This window comes from Cucurbita pepo, chromosome 19 (assembly GCF_057944985.1).
Source record: "Cucurbita pepo subsp. pepo isolate OVF chromosome 19, ASM5794498v1, whole genome shotgun sequence".
Classification (NCBI taxonomy): Eukaryota; Viridiplantae; Streptophyta; class Magnoliopsida; order Cucurbitales; family Cucurbitaceae; genus Cucurbita; species Cucurbita pepo.
The window spans coordinates 800,459-824,001 of record NC_141816.1 but is presented as its reverse complement, the minus strand read 5'-3'; the positions used below and the strand labels follow the sequence as shown (position 1 = coordinate 824,001).

The following is a 23,543-nucleotide window of genomic DNA, read 5'->3' as shown; positions in this document are numbered from 1 at the left end:
ATTAGGGAGAGGCGTCCACACTCTTATAAGAAATGTTTCGTTTCTCTCTCCAACCGAGGGAGAGTGGCGATATGGCCATGATTAGAGTTTTGAAAACGTGACAATATGGTCACGAGGAAGAGTGACGATATGGCCCCTTATGCATTTGTGACAACAGTACGATCACATTTGTTGATATGTCCATAAGAAGAAAGATCCCAACATCCAACATAATTGCACGTGTTTGCATTTTCGAATTCTAGTAGTGAGGTCACTTATTCTATATTTATTTTAATTAAAAATAAATAAATAAATTTTCGTAATAAAAAAATTAGATTTATTCTCATTTTCCAATTTTTCATAGATAATTCAAAAGAAAAAGAAAAAAAAAAGAGAAAGAAGTTGTAAGGGCCCATTGAAGATATGGGCCGAGATTTGGGTGACTGAAAAGACTGTTATGGCCCATGATCGGGCCCACGATCGGGCCCACTTTGGTAAATGGGAGTTAGAGTGCGGCACGTCCAAACAAAAATTAGGCGCAGAAAGGGAATGCATAAATCTGAATAATTCTAGAAAAAAAAAAAAAGCTTTTTTAATAAAATTAATTTTTTAAATCTTAATTAACAAAAAAAAAAAACTTAATAATTAGATTAATTTATAAACTATTTTTTTTAATGGAAAACTTGAGATATAATCCAAAAATTATTTTAAAATTGAGAATCTTCTAAATATATAATAAAAACCTATATTTATAATTAATAAAACCATTTTTTAATATAGTGTGATAAAAAACGGGATTGTCCAGACAAGACTATGACATGATTTACTACTGCAGCATTCCGATTCATATTTCCTACTGATATAATTTTCAACATGCTTGACATCGAAGCTATCTCGATACTTAAAGATGATAAAACTTCTCACGTCTATCCATTGAGAGCTATTAATTGATATTCTCTTCAACCCATTATAAATGGTATCAATCTGAATACATTGAAGTAATTTTTGTGTAGATATTGCCTTCCTCGAGTTTCACATAAAGATTCATCTCACAGTTTCATACCTCGGGTTATGCTATGTCATCTGCTAACTCCTCGTTATTTATTAGATGAGATGGTATTGCTATTAAATAGTTAGTCATTGGAGGACGTAAGCAGATGAAAATAATTTTTATAAATTTGTTATCGTTAATAAATATATTATACGAAGTTGTTCAAATATGTTTTAACTCCGAAGTTCATGATGTGTTCCATGTGTTCATGCTACGTACATATATAGCAAACTTAATTACGGCGGTTAATTACGAAATATTAAATTATAGGGAAAAAATCAATGCAAATAATTATTAAATACAAAATTTAAAATTTAAATAATTGAAAGTGAGCAATAAATGGATTAAATTAACGTGGGGAGATAGGGAAGGAATCTCGACGCAGACAGCTTTTTACCAAGATCTTCGCCGGTAACTGCAGGTTTTTACTTTTAACCTCAATGGTAGCAGTAAAATTACAATCACTGCAGCAGTTAAAAAGGTCAACGTTCCCAAAAGCTGAACTGCCGGCCGTTTCTTTTCCTTTTTACTGTTTCGTCACTTTTATTTACTGTGCTTAACCTTTTTTCACATTCCCTGCCAGTCTCATACCTCTTTCTCTCTCCTTTTCTTTTTCTAATTATTTATTCATTTTATATTTACTATTTTTTTTTATTATTGTTACAAAATATATATATTTAATCCATATAAATAAATTTAACCATCCTGTTAACGGTTAAAAATGTATCAAATATCTTTAAATTATAATCAAACTTTCATTAGTAAATATATCATTTAATTGGCGAAAGTATATATTATAAATCAAGAAGCCAGAAGTTTGAACCTGGCGTAAAAAAAAAAACTTATCTTAAAAAAAACAACTTTTTTTTAAATCTATTATTAAGATTGTGACATTGGTTTACCTTCAGAGTTTGAGTCTCGTAGAAAATGTATGTTATGATTTTTATGAGAGACATGCATGTTGTGTATGCATTGGCATTGATTACTTCTCGTTCTACGTTTATACATATGTGTACTTATAAGAATGATTTTAGATCTTATTTCTACCTGGGGTTTAGTTGAGCGAGAGTGTGTAGGCATATATGCAGCCTTAAGGTTTACGAAAACAAGGTATTTGCCTAATGGGTCCATGTGCATGTATGGCCGATGTGAAGTGAAGTATCACATGTCGAAACCCATTCGAGAATGAAATTTGAACCTAAGACTATAAACCTTCTCGGTGGCTCGATCATAAGAACTTCATACTTTGTTTGAAGCAATCCTATGTTCGGTGACCTTATGAGAATTTTCTAGAGATGCACGTAAGTGAAGACAAAACATATTGAAAAGACTGTGCATTCTTAGAAGTGGAAAGTAAGTAACGTGATTACGTTGAATAGAAATATCCGGCCGTTAGGTGTCGAATCTAGATTTCGAAATGTCATTATCATATAATTTGACTAAAAATTATCATTCGAATTTCGATTCATTTGATTTTGTTTTATTATTATTATTATTATTTTTTTTTTGTTATAAAATTTATTCATTTTTAAAAAAGAAAAGTTTAGAAATTTTGTTATGATTTTTCAATAAAAAAAAAAATATTTATAAATAAATGAGTTCGAACAAAATCTTTCAACTCGAAATTTCAGGGCGTTAGGTTGGTCACTCGAGCTGCCCAAAAAGAGTTTACAATCCAACCTGGTATTTTCGATTATGATGGTTGAATCATTATTTTTTTTTTAATTCATAATTATCCAAATATATGGTATATAAACAATTAAAATAAGTTCAATTATAAAATATTTACAAGGAGTTACCGACTGCCATACATAGGTTATAAACAGAAGAAAGGTAGGGTTGGATTGGGTTGCAACTCTCTTCTCGAGTTAGTGGAGTTGACCTCATAAAAAAAATGTTAACTCATAAACCGGACAACTTGAATCGAAAAAAAATTTAACCCGATAATTTAGGATGAATAGTCGGAAATAATCAAATTATCGATTCATATATTTACTTTTATTTTTGAATCGTAAATGAGTTAAAAGTATGAGTGGGTAAAAGGTCGTGGTCTCAATTATTTTCCTTTTGTTAATAATTTCGCTTGGGATTCTTTTTGCTTAGCTCATCGTAACATAATTTGAAAGTAAAAAACAAAATTCAAACACCCTTTCTTCATTATTCAACTTTTTTACTATTTTTATAAACAATTTTTAGGTTGGTTGGATTGGTGACTCGAGCAACCCCAGTAGAGTTCATAAGGGTTGAGTTGAGTTGTTCGATCTGAATTTGATACTTTATGGTCTAGACATTCTTCCTACGTCTCGTGTTACATGGCTACATTACCTATTCATTTTGAGTTTTTTCTTACTACATAACTACGAAAACTATTCTCAGACCAACACATGATTCTTTCATATATCATGATTACGTTACCTATTTGTCTTGAACGGCTTTCAAGAGCGAAAATTATTCCTACAGATCAACACGGGTCGTTTAGACATGTATTATAGTTCTTATGATTGAGTCGTCGAAAAAGAATGTGCACCTTGTTAATATAGAACGCCATGCAGGGAGAAAGAAAGAAGGAGAACGCTGCAAGTTTTTTTTTTTGTCATTTATTGGCCAAAACTCTCCCCGTGATTCAAATCATCCATTATATTATTATATGAATCTGTTCCTCACTTTTTGTTTTTCTAATTCTTAATCCAAACTCAAATTCTCTCCCCGATGATCCTTTTCTCGATAAAGAATTTGCCCCGAATTTAAAGATTTGAGCCTTTTTCCAAAAAGTTCATCTCTCCATTCATATAAAAATGGAGTACTGAAAATCCGAGCTCACTGTCACTCCCTCCCATGGCGTCCCCATTCAGACCGCCATTGTTGATATCCTTAGCCTTTGCTTTCTTCCTTTTGGGTTCTTCTTCGTCTGAGGAATCGACCCTTTTGGCCTTCAAATCTTCCATTGATGATTTGACGAACTCTCTCTCGAACTGGGTTTCTTCTTCTTCTTCTTCTTCGCCGATCCATTTCTGTAACTGGACTGGGATTTCTTGTGTGAGTTCGTCATCGCCTTCTTCGCTTTCGGTTTCCGCCATTAATCTTCAGGGTTTGAATCTCTCCGGCGAAATTTCATCTTCCATTTGTGAGCTCCCTCGTTTGGTTCATCTTAATCTTGCGGATAATCAGTTCAATCAGCCGATTCCTCTTCATCTCTCGCAGTGCAGTTCGTTGGAGACTTTGAATCTGAGTAACAATCTCATTTGGGGGACGATCCCCGATCAGATTTCTCTGTTTCGTTCTTTGATTGTTCTTGATTTTGCGAAGAATCATATCGAGGGCAAGATTCCTGACGGCATTGGGGCTTTGAAGAATCTTCAAGTTCTGAATCTAAGAAGCAACTTGATCTCTGGTAGAGTTCCTTCTGTTATCTTTCATAATCTTACTGAACTTACTGTTCTTGATTTGTCTGAAAATTCTTATCTGATGAGTGATATTCCTAATGAGATTGGGAAGCTTGTGAAGCTTCAAGAGCTATGGCTTCAAAGCTCTGGTTTCCATGGCGAAATCCCTTCTTCTTTGTTGGATTTGAGTAGTTTATCTGTTTTGGATCTTTCTCAGAACAATCTCACTGGAAAACTCCCTGAAATGATGGGTTCTTCTCTGAATAATTTGGTGTTCTTTGATGTTTCTGTGAATAAGCTCATGGGATCTTTCCCAAATGGTTTTTGTAGTGGAAAATCTCTTGTGAGTCTTAGTGTTCATACCAATTTTTTCACTGGAACCTTGCCTGATTCCTTGAATAAATGCTTGAATCTTGAGAGGTTTGAAGTTCAGAACAATGGGTTTTCAGGGGATTTTCCTAAATCATTGTGGTCATTGCCTAAGATTAAGCTCATTAGAGCTGAAAACAATGGTTTCTCTGGTGAAATTCCTGAGTCTATATCAATGGCTGCGCATCTTGAGCAAGTTCAGCTTGATAACAATAGTTTTTCGAGTAAGATACCTCGAGGACTCGGGTCGATTCGAAGCTTATACCGATTCTCCGCGTCGCTCAACCTTTTTTATGGTGAATTGCCATTGAACTTCTGTGATTCGCCTTTGATGAGTATCATTAATCTGTCCCGTAATTCTCTTTCGGGACGGATTCCCGAGCTGAAGAACTGCAAGAAACTTGTCTCTTTGTCCTTAGCAGGCAATAGTTTTACTGGAGTAATACCTACTTCCCTTGCTGATCTACCTGTATTAACTTATCTTGATCTTTCTGATAACAATCTCACTGGTTCGATCCCTCGAGGACTCGAAAACTTAAAGCTCGCGCTGTTTAATGTTTCGTTCAATCAACTATCGGGTGCTGTTCCGTTCTCTTTGATTTCGGGGCTACCTGCTTCGTTTCTGCAAGGAAATCCTGATCTTTGTGGCCCTGGTTTTCAAACTCCTTGTTCTCAAAGCCATTCAACAAACCATGTGTCTGGACTTAAGAAAATGACATGTGCTCTCATCTCTATAGCTTGTGTTCTAGGAGTTATGAGCTTAGCTGCTGGTTTCTTTCTGTATTACCGGTCGTTCAAGTCGAAATCCCGTGTCGATAACTGGCACTCGGTCTACTTTTACCCTCTTAGAATCAGTGAACATGAGTTGATCATGGGTATGAATGAGAAAACTGCACAAGGACATGGAGGAGCTTTTGGCCGAGTGTTCGTTTTAAGCTTGCCGAGCCGTGAACTGATTGTCGTTAAGAAACTGGTTAACTTTGGGAGTCGTTCGTGGAAATCGTTGAAAGCCGAGGTCGAGACGTTGGCCAAGATCAGGCACAAGAACATCATCAAAATTCTGGGGTTTTGCTACTCTGATGATGCCATTTTTCTGATCTATGAATTCTTACACAAAAAAAGCTTGGCTGACTTGATTTGCAGAAATGATTCTTGTCTGAATTGGAATGTGAGACTGAGAATTGCCATGGAAGTTGCTCAAGGACTAGCTTACCTTCACAAGGACTGTGTCCCTCATTTACTTCATCGAAACGTCAAATCGTCTAACATTCTATTGGATGCTGACTTTGTCCCGAAGCTCACGGATTTCGCTCTTCACCAAATCGTTGGAGAATCGGCATTTCACTCGACTGTGGCTTCGGAATCTGCTCATTCCTGCTATATTGCACCAGGTACGCAAAACTTTATGATCGGGAACTATGGAGTTCGAAATACTCGTTAATCTGAAGAATCAATCAAGTTTCTTTCGTGCTCAACCGAACTCACTCGAGTTTATTGAATATGTTGTTAGTATGGCTTATTTCATTTCATCATTTGGATGCAGAGTATAAATACAACAAAAAAGCGACAGAGCAAATGGATGTGTACAGCTTTGGTGTCGTGTTGCTAGAACTGGTGACCGGGAGACAAGCCGAGCGATCGGAATCGACCGACTCCCTCGATGTCGTCCAATGGGTTAGAAGGAAGGTGAACATAGCCAATGGAGCTTCCCAAGTCTTGGACCCGAGCGTGTCGGAGCAATCCCAACGACAGATGCTGGAAGCTCTAGACATTGCCCTTCAATGCACTTCCATGATGCCCGAAAAACGACCATCAATGTTGGAAGTCTCCAAGGCTCTTCAACTGATCGACTCGACGACAAACCTCCACGACGTAGCCCCCTCGGCTGCGGAGGATGAATCAGTTTCGAGCTGAAGACACCCATGTTTGTAGGAGAGTTTTTGGTTGAGAGATTGCAATGTTTGGGACATGTGGTATGGTAGTAAATACAAGATTTTGTTCTAAGTTTTATTTTCAGATAGATGCTTAAATTTTGGTGTAATGTAATTGATTGGGAGTTTAAGAAGAAGCCTCTTTCAAGATCTTTTTTATTTATATATATATATACGATGAACTAGATTCTAGGACGGTTCAAAACACTAGATGACTCAGAAAACTCGACAACTTAACCAAATTCGTATAGTTTGAGTTGAATTATGAACATAATTAGGTTGGGTCGGATTTAAATAAATGAAAAAATTATAATTGAATTTGTTCGTGAGTTGAGTTGAACTAAACAAACTTGAATTTATTGTTAATTTAAATATATATATATATAATGATACAATTATATATATATATTATTATATATTTTCCAACCCACTACTCCTTTTTTTTTTACATTTTATCTTTATATATATATATATAAAATGAATAAATGACTCGAACAGCTGAGTTATATATATAAAAATTCGAACCAATCCAACCCAAAAAATTTAGAGTTGGGTTTATTATTTATAAGTATTGTTTGAGTTAAAAAAATTTATAACCCGCTAGGTTAGATTAGATTTAAAAATATCTCAATCTAACTCAATCGAACCCACGAACACTTCTACTAAATTCAAATAATAAATCAATATTGTGTACACGATCTTATTATAAACAAAAATATTAGTCACGATCCATGGGTACATATTTGAATTGGTCCATTTTTAATCTCTTTAAAAAATTCCATAAATTATAAATTGTTTATATAGTCACAAATTTCTTTTTTTCATAATTCAAGTCAAATCAGTGCAAATGGGAGTTTTTTTTTTTTTTTAATTATTATTATTATTTTTTTAATTTTTAGCGGCCCAATAATTCATCATAAATAAAAATTGCAAATTTATACTTAAATAATAATAATAAAAAAAGATTTTATGTTATTTATTTATTTATTTATTATTTTATAAATTTTTTTTATCTGAGAACCTTTCAAAAAACGCTACGTTCTCTTGACCCAATCTAACCCGCCATTGAAATCTGAAATTCAAGAATTTTTTCCCTTTCTCTCTTCTCCAAACGGATTCACAGTCAAAATCAAGAAGTAGTAGAAGAAGAAGAAGGGTTTTTGTTGTTTTCTTTGCCTCGAGGAAATGAATTTGGTATTCTTCTGGAGATGCATAAGGTTGAATTTCTTCCCCGAATTTCACGGTTTGAACAGTGAAGAATTATGTTTGTGTTGCAGGAAACTCCAAATGTGGATCTTCCGATGACGGACAAAGAAGTCGTACTGGAGAAGATTGAAGATGAAGAGATCAACGAGCCTTTGATTCACTGCGAGCTTTGCGATGCGGAACTTGTTCATAAACTCGCTCAGGTTCTCCTTCCTGGATTGTCAACCGCGTGCGTCGATAACACGAGTGGCGATATCTTTCGAACCCCTGGTTCCGTGGCTGCTGAAATGAGGAAAGAAATGGTGGATTATATTACTATGAGGAGCGAAATTTGTGTTGCGGAATCCATAATTTTGGATAATGCTCCGGATGCTGAGGTATCTGATCATCCCTACGATATTATCTCTGATTTTGTTGAGGATTTTGCTGCTACGAAGAGAAATTTGTTTAGTAGAGTTTCGGGATGGGTTCTAAGTGAGAAAAGAGAGGATAAGATAGATGATTTTGTTCAAGAAATGGATGTTAATGGTTTTTGGCCGCTTGATAGGAGGGAAGCAATTGCTCAAGTTCTGCTTAAGAATGTAGATTTTAAGAACGAGTTTCATTGTGACCAGAAATTTCACTCTGTAGAAGAGTTAGCTGAACATGTTGTAAACTGTGGATTTAGGTCTCTAATCTGCACAAATGAAGGCTGCTGTGCTACATTTTGTGCAAACAACGCAGAACAGCATGATTCAATTTGCCCCTTCAAGATAATTCTATGTGAACAGATGTGTTCTGCCTTCATTATGAGACGCGAAATGGATCGCCATTGCATAACTGTTTGTCCTATGAAGCTTGTGAACTGCCCCTTCCATAATTTGGGTTGTCAATCCCCTGTTCCTTACAGTTTGATATCGCAGCATTGTTCAGAGAGTTTTGATTCTCATTTGCTGCTTATTCTTCACTCTGTACACAAGGAAGCAAATGAAGAGACTCTTAAACATAGACGGCAACAGCTTGAAGAGGTGAGGTGTTACAGCTTTGTTTGAATTCATATATAATTCTTAAATGGGCTTCTATTTTTGCTGAATCATGGACACCAAAGTGTGCATATATCAAAGTGTGAGTTGATATGAAATGTGTTCATTATCTTTTTGAGATCCCACATCGGTTGGGGAGGAGAACGAAACACCATTTATAAGAAACACCATTTATAAGGGTGTGGAAACCTCTCCCTAGCAGACACGTTTTAAAAACGTTGAGGGGAAGTCCGAAAGAGAAAGCCCAAAGAGGACAATATCTGTTATCGGTGGGCTTGGGATGTTACAAATGGTATCAGAGCCAGACACTGGACGATGTGCCAGTGAGGCTGAGCCCTGAAGGGGGTGGTCACGAGCTGGTGTGCCAGCGAGGAAAAGGTCCACATCGGTTGGAGAGGAGAATGAAATACTATTTATAAGGGTGTGAAAACCTCTCCCTAGTAGACGCGTTTTAAAAACCTTGAGAGGAAGCTTGAAAGGGAAAGCTCAAAGAGAACAATATCTGTTAGCGGTGGACTTGAGATGTTACAATCTATTATTTAACGACTTCTGTCATACCATATTGAATATATGAAATGATATTCTTTTGCTACTCGAATGTGTAAGCTTGATTTGTTAATTGCTGATTTTCTTTGGCTGCCCTAATCTTGGTATAACCTCAGAAATACTATGAATGATGCAAGCATTTCCTATCTATATGGAAAACTTCGAGATAACTGAATGGGTATTATGCTATGAAACTATTTGTTAATCGATGTGATTCAATATTCTGGTGTGGCTTTCTCTGTAATTTTCCACATACTATTTTCAATTTGCATCAGATGTTAGATGAATCATACATGCTTAGTGTAATAGTTCAAGCCCACCGCTAGTAGATATAGTCTTCTTTGGGCTTTCCCTTCCAAACTAGTTCCTCAGGTTTTAAAACGCGTCCACTAGGGAGAGGTTTCCACGCCCTTATAAGGAATGTTTTGTCTCCTCTCCAACCGATTTAGGATCTCACACTTATAACATCCTAAAATTATGAAATCCAATGATCTCTGGATAAGGTAGGGAAAATATATAGCTAGTGAGCTTTCTCCCCATGTCTTTGTTTTCTGGACAAAGGTTAACGAGTTGAGAAGGAAGGGGGATTCAACCTGTTAAGTTGAGAATAAGATTAAGCTGCATTATCATCAATTACTTGTATCTTCTTGTCTATTCTAATTACAGTTCTAATGATTCTTCCCCAGGCATCATCACTTGACTACCTTAGAGGGCTCCAAAATCTGAGATTATTAACCTCGAAAATCAAAGAACTGGATTCTAAGCTAGGACCATTAGTAGCCATCGGCACGAAGGAGGACACTGAAGAAGTGAAGGACGATGCGTCTAGTGAAACGGATGAAGACAAGGACAAGTCTAATGCAACGGACGAAAAGAAGGGTGTGCCTAATGCAACAGAAGAAACGAAGGACGACGCATCTATTATAATTCAGGAAAGACATGCTATGTCTAGTGTAACAACTGAAGAACCGAACGATGCTTCTAAGGCCTCGGAAGAAACGGAGGATGCTTCCAAGACAACGGAATAACCGAACGATGCTTCTAAGGCAACGGAAGAAAGGAAGAGCGGTTCAAATGCAGTAAGAAATGATTCAGATGAAGCTGAAAGATAAAACTTTGACACCATTTGAAAAGTCTCTCATTTTCAGAAGCAGCCTTGGCTTTAGCAAAGAACAAGTCCATATTAACATCCACTGGGTCAGTTTCTTTCTTTCCTAGCTCGTTCTTATGCAGTTCTATTCATATGATTATTCGACTTGATATCGTGTATTATAGGGACATGCTAACATGAACATAGCTCAATTGATTAAGAGGTTAATCGCTTACTTTTTCACCTTTGTATTTGGTCTATAATATCGAAAGCTTCACGTCAACTCTATAATTACTAACGAAATACTGTGACCTACATGATTTTAAGGCATAGTCTCGAGCTATCTCAGTTTCTCTCTGACGGGTTTCTCTCTCTAGGTGTTCAAACAAATATTTTGAGTTTTATACACAATCAAATAAAACAAATATGCGAAGGGATTTCAAAAGAAAAAAAGAATTAGTTTTATTATTGTTAATGATGCTACAAGTAGCAGTGGGGGCATATACATGTAAGCAGAGTAATTGCAAATGAGCCCCTCAAAAAATGAGTAATTAAAATGAGACCCACAAGAAATGAGTAATTGCAAATGAGCCCCTCAAAAAATGAGTAATTAAAATGAGACCCACAAGAAATGAAGAATTTCACAATGGGGCTCTGCACAAGGGGCACGAACTGTTGTGGTGAAGCCAGTTGAAGATGCATGACTCATGATACACATGCCCGCATTGCATCCTTATCACCTCCTCCCTCTTCTTCCCTTCGCCATTCCCATTTCCATTCCCATTCAGTTCTTCCAGACAGATACTGCAATCCCCCATCTCTTCCCCATTCTCTTCCACTTTCTCCGTAACCGGCCGAGCTTCTTCCAGAATCGCCGTCTCCTCCCCCTCTGCACTGCCATTGCTCCATCCCTGGAACAATCCGTGGTTTTCTTCCATCCAGGTGATCAGTCGGATGAAATCGAGATCCACGACTGTGTGGAAACTCGTCTCTCTGTTTCCGCCTGCCATTAGGATGGTGTACGACACGATGCGCTCAGCAATGGCTTCGCATGCGGGGGAGCGGACGTTGAGTAAGGACAGCAACTGTGCGACGTAGACCTGGAGAATCACCGGATCATGGAGTTCTTGCAGAGGGAGCGGGAACAGAAGATTCCTCAGTAGAATCGGTGCAGTTTCTTGAAGGTACGTAACTCCGGAGAGCGGAGAAACAGAGATATCACGGCGGATATAGTGCAGTTGGAGTTGCAGAACTTGGTAGGGTTGCTCGCCGGAAGCGGCGGATGTGTAGCCGTAAATGCGATACTGGATCGGTCTAGAGGTAACGAAAGACATTCTGAGGATTGAGTTTGGCACTGATTGGTAAGTGATTTTTTGATTGTTGATTGTTGGTTGTTGATTGTTGATTGTTGATTGTTGATTGTTGATTTATAAGCTAAGAGGAAGTGTGTTTGATTATGGAAAATTTTAAGAATCGGCCGTTAGAATTACCGATTAGGAAAATTTTCTTCTTCTACTAAATTCGACGAGGTTCAAATTGTGGTTCCAACCTGTGATCGTTTATGGAAAGTTTTTGATTAATAATGAATATAACAAATTCACTGATTGGTTACTGATTCGTAAGTAATTTTTTTCTTTCAATTTTGATTTATAAGCTAAGGGAAACTGTGTTTGATTATGCAAAATTTTCAGAATCGGCAGTTGGAATTATCGATTAGGAAATTGTTCTTCTTCTTGTTCCAATTTTCACAGATTATGAAATTCTTCTTATCGATATGAGATCTCACAATTCACTCCCTTTGGAATCCAGCGTTATCGCTGGTACTCGTTCTCTTCTCTAATCGATGTGAGATCTCACAGATTATCTTTCTTTACGGATGTCTAATCAAAGCATCAGATATTTAATGAGTTATTGACGTTACACATCTCACTTCACCCATCTCGAACTATCGAAGAATTGAATAAAGGTAAATCGATACTTATACCCTTCCGAGCTTCTACGCAAAATCAAACAAAACCCTACAAATTCAACCTTTTTTTTCCACATAATTACATACTTTTATATGTGAAACTTATTTTTACTTAAATTTACTCTAAAAAAAAAAGCATGAATTATGACATAAATAAAGCATTATCTATTATTATTATTTTTATTATATTTGCTAGAATTACGTGGGATGCACAAATAAAAATAAATAAATATTATTCAATAAACTAAAATATTATTTTTAATGATTAAAAAAAAGTCAGCCACAGTTTTTAAAATTAAATAAAAATAAATAAACGAAGGGATAAACCTACCTCTGTCCTCTTTCGTCTTCTTCTTCTTCACGCCGTCTCCTCCTCCGTTTCAGCAGCTTGTTGCCGCCGCCGTCGTCTCTCTTCTGTTGCTGCCACCGCCGCTACTCTCCTGTCGCTGCCGCTCGGTTCTGCACTGATTTTCTACTCTTGTTGTTACTGGTATTCTCTCAACTTTCTTCTTACTTGAAAAACATAAACTAGGACTTGTCTAATGAGAGAATGGAGCAGTTGTTTTTATGAATTTAGTAACAATGGCCGAATTGTAACCAAAAAGAAAAAAGGCTGTGGAAAATTGTGACGTTGTTTATGTTTGGCTGTTCCGATTCGAACGTGGATGTACCGGCATTTGTATACCTCTTTGATCTCGGCTGAAAATTTCATTTCTGCTGCCATGGAATTTTCTCCATATCCGTTCTTCCTTATTTATTAGAGAATCAGTCGAAGTAGGATTATCCAATTCGCTTTCAGTTCCTTGCTTGTAGTAGTTATTTTGATTAACGGTATAATCTCCGTTTTTCTCATTGATTTCTTCCATTTGAATAATGCTATTTCAATTTCATCTGTGTTTCTTCTGTTTTTCCCAATCGATTCGGTTGGAGTTGAATCGATGCAATCTGCCACCTTAACGATTCTAGAATAAAGTCCCAAAAGATTCTGGCCTGTTTGCACCAGAAAAAGAGATGATTGTGTGATTCCCCATCCTTTTTGCACGAAATACAGAAGTTAGGAGATTTGATTAATTGTGTCTGTAGTTCAATTGATGAATGTCCATTTGCTTAATTCATTTAAGAGAAGTTGCATATGTTTGGAAACGAGCGAACGCTCCATTTTTGGCCATCTTGTGGGATTTCCAGAGGTGGAAAAAACTGTTTTAGACTCGTTTGTGTTTAGTTTCATTCAATTGAAAGTAATGTAAAATGAGTTTAATGTAACAGAGGGCATGGAGATCGACAAAGCAATCAGAAATTGTAACGATCGAAGGCTTAAAACCAAGTACAATAATGCAATCTATGTTGTCAAGAGAGCTTTGGCTTTGTATTCGTAAGTACTTCTTTGTGGATTTCTGGTGGTTGTTTGGTGGGATGTTCTTATTTTTATTTGTTTTTGTTGGTTCCGTTGAAACTTTCGATTCTAAAAAGTGAAAATTGTAAGCTTTATGTTTGACTTTAACTCATAATTTATGAAACCCTTCTAATTATTTGAATTACTACACTTCCACCTATGTAACTGTTGGTAGTTTTAGTGTGAAAGTTGTTTGTTGAACTTGGGAAAATGATTTACTTGAAGGGATTCATCACATAGGAAATTGACAGGTGGAGCGTTCGTTCGTTCTTGAAACATACATTGGCCTTTGTTTCTAAGTTTTTTTTTTTTTTTTTTTTTTTTTCTTGCATGTTGTAACATATTGGAACTTGCATTATCAGCAGTACTGAAGAGGTCGCCTTCAGTTTCAATGGTGGAAAAGATTCGACTGTAAGCTTTGATGTCCAATTCTCTATTTATCTAACTTGTTCCTTTTTCCTTCATTGGTTACAATGGCAAATTGAATATGCAGGTTTTACTGCACATTCTTCGAGCTGCCTTTTTCCTGCACAAAGAGGAAGAAGGATGTTCTGTTGATGGACTCGAGAAATTTCCTATTCGAATAATATATTTTGAAAGTCCTTCTGCTTTTCCTGAAATTAACTCGTTTACTTATGATACGGCAACTAAGTAAGAGAAACACCTTTAATTTCACTTTAGGGAATTGAATGTATAGGTCACTTTTAGCTAACTGCTAATCAACTCTTTCGTACATAACAGTTATGGCTTGGTAATGGATATCATCCAGACAGATTTCAAATCTGGCTTGGAGGCTCTATTAAAAAATAGACCGATCAGAGCTATTTTCCTGGGTGTTCGCATTGGGGATCCTACTGCGGTATTGTTCGTGCTCTTTCTCGTTAAGCTATGCATTTCATAGTGGCTATTTAATTTTGTACCATTTATTTCAAGTTCTAATAAGGCCAATTTGTCTTTCATATTCTTTTGCCCCACAAAATAAACAGGTTGGCCAAGAACAGTTTTCCCCTAGTTCACCTGGATGGCCACCATTTATGAGAGTGAATCCGATTTTGGATTGGTCGTATAGGTGTGGTTGTTACTATATGCTCCTTTACTTATTTATATATTTTTTAGTATTGTTCCCAGCCTAACTTTTCTGTGGTTGACTCCTCAATCTATGAGGATAATGGCGATGTGCAGAACGTACACTTTTCAACGTAATAGTTGCTTTTCTACTATGACTATTGGTTATTTTTCTCCTCATTCTCCTCCTCTTCTTCTTCTCAGAGATGTATGGGCATTCATATTAACTTGCAAGGTCCAGTACTGCAGTCTTTATGATCAAGGGTAATGATACCAAGCAAATACAGAACGATAGTTATTGTGCTTGCTGTTGTAGCTGAAGGGTTTTGTTTGTTTGTGATGCCATTACTCTTTTCGTATCTTTCCCTTGATATTAAAAATTATTTATTTCGTTTTCTTTTTATAGATATACTTCGATTGGGAGTATACATGATACACTTCCAAATGCGTTGTTGTGCATTAGTAATTCGTCTGGAAGCAAGGAAAAATTTAGACCCGCATACTTGCTTTCAGATGGAAGATCTGAACGAGCTGGGCGAGCAAAAAGGTTTTCACCTACCGTGCTAAATCCGAAAAGGAATGGTACGAGCAATATGGATTTACAGAAACAAAGCATGCTCACTGCTTCGGTCATAGCTGTTGGAGATGAAATCCTGTAAGTTTCGTTTGTACTGCGTTATAATATTATGTATTTGTTTTCTGAGTATGTTTATTTTTGTTTGTAAATATATTTGGAAGTAAATCTTTGTAATTGTTATAATGAAACTCAACCAACCATATAGCCTTCGACTCGTTTTTTTTCATCCCACCGTTTTGAAATCTTGTTCTCAAACGGATTACTTTTGCGTTTTCTCGACTTGGGATATTCATATGTCGTGTTTTGTGATTTATGTTCCTCATTTTTATGCGATCCATCATATGTTTCATTCTTAGAAATATAAAACCAAGTGCAGTTTTGTTTTGAATATTATTGACTATTTTTGTTGAAGCCTTTCCTTGTTCTTTATCCGCCCCATAGCTCAGCTTTGGCACTGTTAAGGATCAATTGGGACTCTCACTGCGTAGAAAGGTGCATTCTATTGGTTGGTCTATATCACATACTTCTATAGTTCGGAATGATGTAAGTTTCTACAACAACAAAGTTTTAACTCTTCGTTAATCAGCTCGCCTGCTTGAACTATTATTCGTTGTATGTAATGACGTACTTCGTAATATTGAAGACATCATAAAATTATTATTGGCTGTACGTTTCTAATGGTACTAAATGTAAATTGCTGTGTATGTGTAGGCATACACAAATTTTCTGTTTTAGAAAAAGATGGATATCATGAGCTCTCGAACGTATTTGTAATTTCTCAAATAGAAAAGAGGATCAACATTTGTTAATCTTTCATCCTTTGCTCGTATCAGATAGATTCCGTTGCTGAAGAAGTGGAGTTACGAAGGTCATCCAATGAGATGGTAAACCCCTCATCTTGGTTTGGGTTTATGAAGTATTGTCATGGACTTATTAGATGCATCTAGACTGTGCTTTTAATTGCTGATTAGTGCAGGTGTTCATATATGGAGGAGTAGGTCCATTGTTTTCGGATGCAACTTTAGGAGGTATTGCGAAGGCATTTGGCGTTCGACTGGTGCGTTGTTTTATTTCTTTAACAATTTTGAATTGGGATAGTTGAATAGAAATTAAATTAGACAATTGGTAATCAACATATGCTTGTCCTGAAACTTTAATAGGCTCCTGATGAAGAGTTTGAAGAATACCTCAGACATCTTATAGGGGAGCAATGTACTGGTGATCGAAATGAGGTAATTTCGATCCGAACATAGATGTCTAGGTTTAGTTCTCTTGTGATAAACTGGTGTTTTCTTTTCAGATGGCTCAATTGCCTGAAGGGATCACCGAATTATTGCATCACGAAAAGTTGTCGGTCCCGTTGGTATGGTTGGATGAATGTGTGTGGGTTTTTTTTTCTCTCATTAATTGTACAAGAGACAATTTGTCTTCGGTTGTGTTGAATTACCTTAAATGGGAATCTATCTGATATAATTTCTGCAGTGTTGTTTCTTCATATCAGTAGTTAACTATTCTCTTTCTTGTAGATCAAGTGTCACAACGTCATAGTTCTTACTGCAACAAACATAATGGAACTGGACTTGCAGTGGGATTGTTTGATTGAATTGACGAGAACTGGTGACCTCTTCCCCTTAATGGAACCATATAAATCCAAGCACTTAACCACAAAACTTTCAGATGTATGTATCAAATTTTCCTTTTCTTTCCACGCAACTGTTTCTTTGGCCATATTCTATTATGAGTTATTGTTGCCTCAAATCTTTCTATCACATCAATATTTCTTGCGTCATTAGCTATTAGCTAACATTGGTGTACTAGTAGATATTGTCCTCTTTGGACTTTTCCTTCTGGGCTTCTCCTCAAGGTTTTAGAATGTGTCCCACCGTTAGTAGATATTGTCCTCTTTAGACTTTCCCTTGTGGGCTTCCTCTCAAGGTTTTAAAACGTGTTTGCTTGGGAGAGGTTTCCACACCCTTATAAGGAATACTTTGTTCTCCTCTCCAACCAATGTGGGATCTCACAATCCATCCCCTTGGGGGCTAGTGTCCTCGCTGGCACACCGCTCGGTGACTAACTCTGATACCACTTGTAACCGCCCAAGCCCACCGCTAGCAGATATTGTTCTCTATGGGCTTTCCTTTTTGGGCTCCCCCTCAAGGTTTTAAAACGCGTCAGCTAAGGAGAAATTTCCACATTCTTATATGCTTTGTTCTCCTCTCCAACCAATGTGAGATCTCACAATCAATTTCTCGTATGTCTCGTATCTGTAGTATGGAAAAAGTTTTGATGGAACCTAGTAAATAGAGTGGCCATGTCAGACACATGCAAGTCTAGAGATGCCATAATGGTTGGTAATTGGTTTTAGTTTGTAAGATTTTGGACCCGTTTGATAGAACCCACTCAAGACACCTCGGTAGACTGCAGCATTAGACATGAAGTACAGATCCTGTTTCTTCATAGGATGTTTGGAATAACTAGGACATAGCATATGGCATAGATGATGTTCACACTGTTATCATCATTCCATCCAAACATGTTTTTCTATTAAAAAAATGTTGAAACATAGAATAATATCGATTTCGTATATAACCGTCGAGTCCCGGTTTCATTCCATTTGATCGAACAGAGATTTCATGCATTTTTTCTTTGCAACCAATTTACTGGTTCCATTAGTGTCCAACTCTCCATATTTTCTTTTATAATTCAGGTAGAAATTGCTCCATCTCTGGCTAAACTATGTCTTGAATTCCCAGATATACACATTGGTGAGTCCTTCAACTAGTTTAAACCAAATATCTTCTGCAATCTCATTCTAACCATTTCCTTTGTTCTGTCAAGGATGTTATCGAGAATCGAGATCCGGGCCGATTATTATAAGTTTCCAAGGGAAGGTACTAACTAGTAGTCTCCTCATCTCTTAAAGAATCTCTCTATGAACGAAATCAAACGAAATCGTAACATTTTGCTAGTTTTGTTTCAGAATGAAGAAAGAAATCAATTAGCTACAGAAGCCTTGAGCAAGAAGTTCCAACCCGGGGCGTTCTCTGAAATCAACTTACATTCTCCAGAAATCTGAAGGCTAAAATTTTGAAAGCTGCAATCAAGCAAATAGCAGCAGGCATTACCAATATCACACAGGAAACCAGAAGCTTTGACAAAGGTTTAATGTGTAAGCGGAATGAAGTTGACTAGGATTTCGAAAACTGGAAGGAGAGAAGATCAACAAAGAGCTCGGGATCGTGACCGTGCAAAGTCGTGGAAGACGAAGGAACTATCCAATTTACAGTCATCGACTTATATGATAAAAATGGCAACTCTTTATTATTTTCTGGGCAGGAGGGAATGTAAAACAGCCCAATATTGGAGTTTGAATGATGTTAGTTACTATCATCCTATGATTTGTTCCAACATAAAAAATAATTATTTATTGGTTAGAAATTTGAACTTTTGACCTTTTCGTCTACGGTCATACATACGGCTAGGGCTGAACTACCGAATATGGAGAAGAGGTGAGTTTGGATCGATCAGTCTCAACCTCAGGTCATGTCTGACTCTATGCTCGGGCTCATGAGGAGCACATGTCCTGCATGCCCCTAGTTCATGCATTTTAATACAACTAAATCCTCTATGCTAACTTAAATATCGGAGATGATTTCTTTTTTGTTTTGCAAGCCACGTTCTCCCCCTCCTTATTGTTGACTAGTGATCAAGGCTAAATCGAACAATAATCAAGATTAAGGTCCACTCGTGGCTAAGTTGTGTAAAATTCAAAGCTATTATATCAAACTTGAACCGTATATAATTGATATACATGAAGATCATATTCAAGTAATAATTTAAATAGTTTCTTCTTATAACACGATTCATAAAGTATTCTTATAACACAATTCATATTCAAATTAACCTAAATACTGTAATAACCTAAATAGTATTCAAAACTATCATATCAAACTTGACCTAAATAGTATTCAAAACTATTATATCAAACTTGAATTATTATATCAAACTTGAATCATATATAGTTGATAGATGTGAAGATCATATTCAAGTAATAACTTAAATAATTTATTCTTATAACACAATTCATATTCAAGTAATAACCTAGATGGTCTATTTTTATAACACAATTGATAGGAATACTCTATAATTTTTCTTATAAATCTATTAATTGAGAAAATTAACCTTTTGCAAGATGATCGTATATCCTTCGATTTTAATCTCAAAGGAATAGAGAAATGAGGTAAAAGCGTAAATACATATGTATATCTTTTAATCATGAACTTTGCTCCTTTGACTGAATTTAATTTTCATGATTAACTAAATGATGAACAGTAGTTGAAATTTCGCCCCGTAAAGAGGAAGTGAAAATGCATTCTAATTTTGTTAATTTATTTTTATCATTTTGTCAAGTTGTAACAAATAAGTTCAGCATCAAAATTCAAAGTTTAAGAAGTGAGAAAAAAAAAAAAAAAACAATGAACTAGAAGAAGAACAAATTGGTGCCGTTGGTCTCCTAACTAAATTAAAGAAATCAGTAACCAATTAAGCAATCAGTGAATTTGTTATATTCATAGTTAATCAAAAACTTTCCATAAAGCAATCAGTGAATTTGTTATATTCATAGTTAATCAAAAACTTTCCATAAAGCAATCAGTGAATTTGAACCTCGTGGAAATTAGAAGAAGAAGAAGAATTTATTATTCGGTAATTCTAACGGCCGATTCTGAAAATTTTCCATAATCAAACACACTTCGCCTTGGCTTATAAATCAAAATTAAAATCGAAATCTAAATAGAAAAAAACTTTCCAAAAACGACGACAGGTTGGAACCACAATTTGAACCTCGTGGAAATTAGTAGAAGCAGAAAATTTTCCTAATCGGTAATTCTAACGGCCGATTCTTAAAATTTTCCATAATCAAACACACTTCCTCTTAGCTTATAAATCAACAATCAACAATCAACAATCAACAATCAACAATCAAAAACTCACTTACCAATCAGTACCAAACTCGATCCTCAGAATGTCTTTCGTTACCTCTAGACCGATCCAGTATCGTATTTACGGCTACACATCCGCCGCTTCCGGCGAGCAACCCTATCAAGTTCTGCAACTCCAACTGCGCTATTTCCGCCGTGAGATCTCTGTTTCTCCGCTCTCCGGAGTTACGTACCTTCAAGAAACTGCACCGATTCTACTGAGGAATCTTCTGTTCCCGCTCCGTCTGCAGGAACTCCATAATCCGGTGTTCCTCCAGGTCTACGTCGCACAGTTGCTGTCCTTACTCAACGTCCGCTCCCCCGTACGCGAAGTCATTGCTGAGCGCATCGTGTCGTACACCATCCTAATAGCCGGCGGAAACAGAGAGACGAGTTTCCACACGGTCTTGGAGCTCGATTACATCCGACTGATCACCTGGACGGAAGAAAACCACGGATTGTACCAGGGATGGAGCAATGACAATGCACTGGGGGAGGAGACGGCGATTCTGGAAGAAGCTCGGCCGGTTACGGAGAAAGTGGAAGAGAATGGGGAAGAGATGGGGGATTGCAGTATCTGTCTGGAAGAACTGAATGGGAATGGAAATGGGAATGGCGAAGGGAAGAAGAGGGAGGAGGTGATAAGGATGCAATGCGGGCATGTGTATCATGAGTCATGCATCTTCAACTGGCTTCACCACAACAGTTCGTGCCCCTTGTGCAGAGCCCCATTGTGAAATTCTTCATTTCTTGTGGGTCTCATTTTAATTACTCATTTTTTGAGGGGCTCATTTGCAATTACTCATTTCTTGTGGGTCTCATTTTAATTACTCATTTTTTGAGGGGCTCATTTGCAATTACTCTGCTTACATGTATATGCCCCCACTGCTACTTGTAGCATCATTAACAATAATAAAACTAATTCTTTTTGTTGGAAATATTTTTTTTCATTTTTTTTATTTTAAAAATTGAATTTATAAATTCTACTTCTTATAAAAAATATTTAATTTGTTATTTTCTTTCTATCAATATTTTAAAACTTAAAATTATTAGTTTTTTTTTTTATTTAACTAAAAGTTTAATTATTTCTTTAAAATATTATAATTATTGTAATATAATTGTGAAAAGAAATACAAATTTTCAAAAAGGAGGTGAAGCAGAAAAATCAAACAATTAATCCTCTAATTATTATTTTTAAAGAAAAAAAATATATCCTTTTTAGGGACCTAGCAAATAGCATTTGAAAAATCAAAACAACATGTCGATTTCAAATATCGATATCAATCATCCTTCGGGCTTCATTGTCGGTGGCCTACCTCGAGCTCGTTCTCAAATCTAACGTATTTGCGGTGGAAAAATTCCCATTCTACCCCTACTTCATGACTTTTTTTTCTTTTTCTTTTTTCACCATCAAAATTTAGATTAATTATTTTTAAGTTAGCTTTTGAAAATAGGTTAGACTTACCATTTAATTTTCAACCAATTACTTACCAACTTCAATTTGATTTCGATGTTTTTAAACGTTTTAAATTAGTCTATATTAGTTGAGTTTAATTTCAATTTAGTCGAGATGATTTGGATTTAATTATGTTATAAAGTTTGGGTTAAATTAGTACGAATATATATATATATATATATATATATATATATATATATATATATATATATATATATATATGCGAGGATTCACAATTTAACGTGAATTAAAGCCTAAATTTTATAATTTAACGAAACTTAATCAAATGAGATATCTAGGGATGTCCATTTACCATGCATGTCAGAGGGGCGTGTGGGCCCTCCACAAATGAAGCGAAGAAAGTGAATAATCTTCCTTTAAATGGTGAATATTATATATATATTTATTGCTAATTTAGTATAGATTTTCAATTTATTTAAACAAGCGATCCATAATCATCTCCAACAATGGACAATCATTTTCAGTGACCCCTTTAATTGTTAGTATTTAATAGCCGTCTTTTATGATAATTTGACGTAAGTAAAAGTATATTGAATTTAAAGCAAATTAGTATATAAAAATGCATATAAGAATTTAATTTTAAATATCTTTTTTATCAAGAAAAAATGCCTTAAATAAATGTAATTTTGAAATACATTATCTTAAAAGATAATAGAAAAGGTCTTAAAATTATCCAATTTTGTTGGGAAAGAAAAAACAAAGTGAATAATAGAAATTTGGGTCTCTCACGTGCCACTTGCCTCACTTTCGGATACAAGATTAGATGTAGTCACGTGAATATCACGTGCATTGCTCAATTCATTTTTATCTTTATTATATATTTAAATCAAAATCACACCCTTTTACAAATAAATAAATAAATAAATATATATATATATATATATATATATATAATAATAGTAATAATATTTATAACCTTTCTCAAGTAGACATGTTTTAAGATCGTAACAACGATATGTAATGGACATAAACAGACAATATTTGCTAGTGATGAGCTTAAACTGATTCAGTCATGAATAATTTTGGTATATTTTCCACTTTAATTCATGCACCTATTTGATTCATTTGGTTCATCTGGCATATGGGTATGATTCATGTATGAACATTAATATTATTATCTTTATAAATAAATATATATAAAAAACTAAACCGAATCGAAAATTAGGAATATAATCTTTATTCCCAACTAATACGGAGAAATCTATTTTCGTTCTCTCTATTTATTTATTTAAATAAATAGATAATAATAATAAAAAACTTTTTACAGATAAAAACAAAAATGATATGATCACAAATCATATAAAGTTTAAACCACACCGACAAGTTTGAAAAATTTTAATTACTAAATTAGAAAAAAAACAAAACGATCTCATAATGATACTCCAACATATATATATTTTAAATAAATTAACTTTTAAAACATGGAAATAAATAAATAAATAATATTTATAAGGCTTAGAATTAAAAATAGTTGAATTAATATGTATTTATTTTAAAGTCTACAAT

General features: G+C 35.4%; 4 protein-coding genes across 8 annotated transcripts; 3 read left to right on the top strand and 1 right to left on the bottom strand.

Moving 5' to 3' along the window:
* The first annotated feature begins 3,672 nt into the window (after positions 1-3,672).
* LOC111781242 (probably inactive leucine-rich repeat receptor-like protein kinase At5g06940) lies at positions 3,673-6,872 on the top strand. Its single transcript, XM_023661724.2, has 2 exons — positions 3,673-6,173; positions 6,326-6,872. The coding sequence occupies exons 1-2, from the start codon at positions 3,866-3,868 to the stop codon at positions 6,694-6,696; spliced, it is 2,679 nt and encodes an 892-aa protein (XP_023517492.2). The 5' UTR covers positions 3,673-3,865; the 3' UTR covers positions 6,697-6,872.
* Positions 6,873-7,741: 869 nt separating this feature from the next.
* LOC111781244 (uncharacterized) lies at positions 7,742-10,825 on the top strand. Its single transcript, XM_023661727.2, has 3 exons — positions 7,742-7,907; positions 7,991-8,926; positions 10,174-10,825. The coding sequence occupies exons 1-3, from the start codon at positions 7,899-7,901 to the stop codon at positions 10,513-10,515; spliced, it is 1,287 nt and encodes a 428-aa protein (XP_023517495.2). The 5' UTR covers positions 7,742-7,898; the 3' UTR covers positions 10,516-10,825.
* A 219-nt stretch (positions 10,826-11,044) lies between these two features.
* On the bottom strand, positions 11,045-11,911 carry LOC111781594 (uncharacterized). Its single transcript, XM_023662280.2, has one exon. It carries the CDS (start codon positions 11,909-11,911, stop codon positions 11,219-11,221), a length of 693 nt encoding a protein of 230 aa, XP_023518048.2. The 3' UTR covers positions 11,045-11,218.
* A 3-nt stretch (positions 11,912-11,914) lies between these two features.
* LOC111781243 (bifunctional cytosolic FAD synthase/FAD diphosphatase-like) lies at positions 11,915-19,032 on the top strand. 5 transcript variants are annotated; one of them, XM_087120132.1, is made up of 17 exons: positions 11,915-11,938; positions 13,813-13,918; positions 14,305-14,350; positions 14,433-14,590; positions 14,681-14,798; positions 14,926-15,008; positions 15,209-15,268; positions 15,411-15,659; positions 16,028-16,124; positions 16,415-16,465; positions 16,558-16,638; positions 16,742-16,813; positions 16,882-16,944; positions 17,108-17,260; positions 18,289-18,346; positions 18,420-18,472; positions 18,562-19,032. In XM_087120132.1, exons 2-17 carry the CDS (start codon positions 13,818-13,820, stop codon positions 18,655-18,657), a joined length of 1,539 nt encoding a protein of 512 aa, XP_086976258.1. In that variant the 5' UTR covers positions 11,915-11,938; positions 13,813-13,817; the 3' UTR covers positions 18,658-19,032. The 5 variants fall into 5 exon arrangements, 4 of the variants coding, with proteins under 4 accessions (XP_086976258.1, XP_086976257.1, XP_023517493.2 ...); XM_087120131.1 differs by having other exon boundaries at positions 11,921-11,938; positions 14,302-14,350; XM_023661725.2 differs by lacking the exon at positions 11,915-11,938 and adding an exon at positions 12,854-13,036 and having other exon boundaries at positions 14,302-14,350.
* The last annotated feature ends 4,511 nt before the right edge of the window (positions 19,033-23,543 follow it).

Bases quoted from the DNA above. Each gene is read 5' to 3' on its own strand.
- LOC111781242 (XM_023661724.2), top strand. From the start codon at position 3,866: ATGGCGTCCCCATTCAGACCGCCATTGTTGATATCCTTAGCCTTTGCT. The intron at 6,174-6,325 runs GTACGCAAAACT...ATTTGGATGCAG, and splicing joins TTCCTGCTATATTGCACCAG to AGTATAAATACAACAAAAAA.
- LOC111781244 (XM_023661727.2), top strand. The intron at 8,927-10,173 runs GTGAGGTGTTAC...ATTCTTCCCCAG, and splicing joins GACGGCAACAGCTTGAAGAG to GCATCATCACTTGACTACCT.
- LOC111781594 (XM_023662280.2), bottom strand. From the start codon at position 11,911: ATGTCTTTCGTTACCTCTAGACCGATCCAGTATCGCATTTACGGCTAC.
- LOC111781243 (XM_087120131.1), top strand. From the start codon at position 13,818: ATGGAGATCGACAAAGCAATCAGAAATTGTAACGATCGAAGGCTTAAA. The intron at 13,919-14,301 runs GTAAGTACTTCT...TTGCATTATCAG, and splicing joins AGAGCTTTGGCTTTGTATTC to CAGTACTGAAGAGGTCGCCT. The intron at 18,347-18,419 runs GTGAGTCCTTCA...TGTTCTGTCAAG, and splicing joins ATTCCCAGATATACACATTG to GATGTTATCGAGAATCGAGA.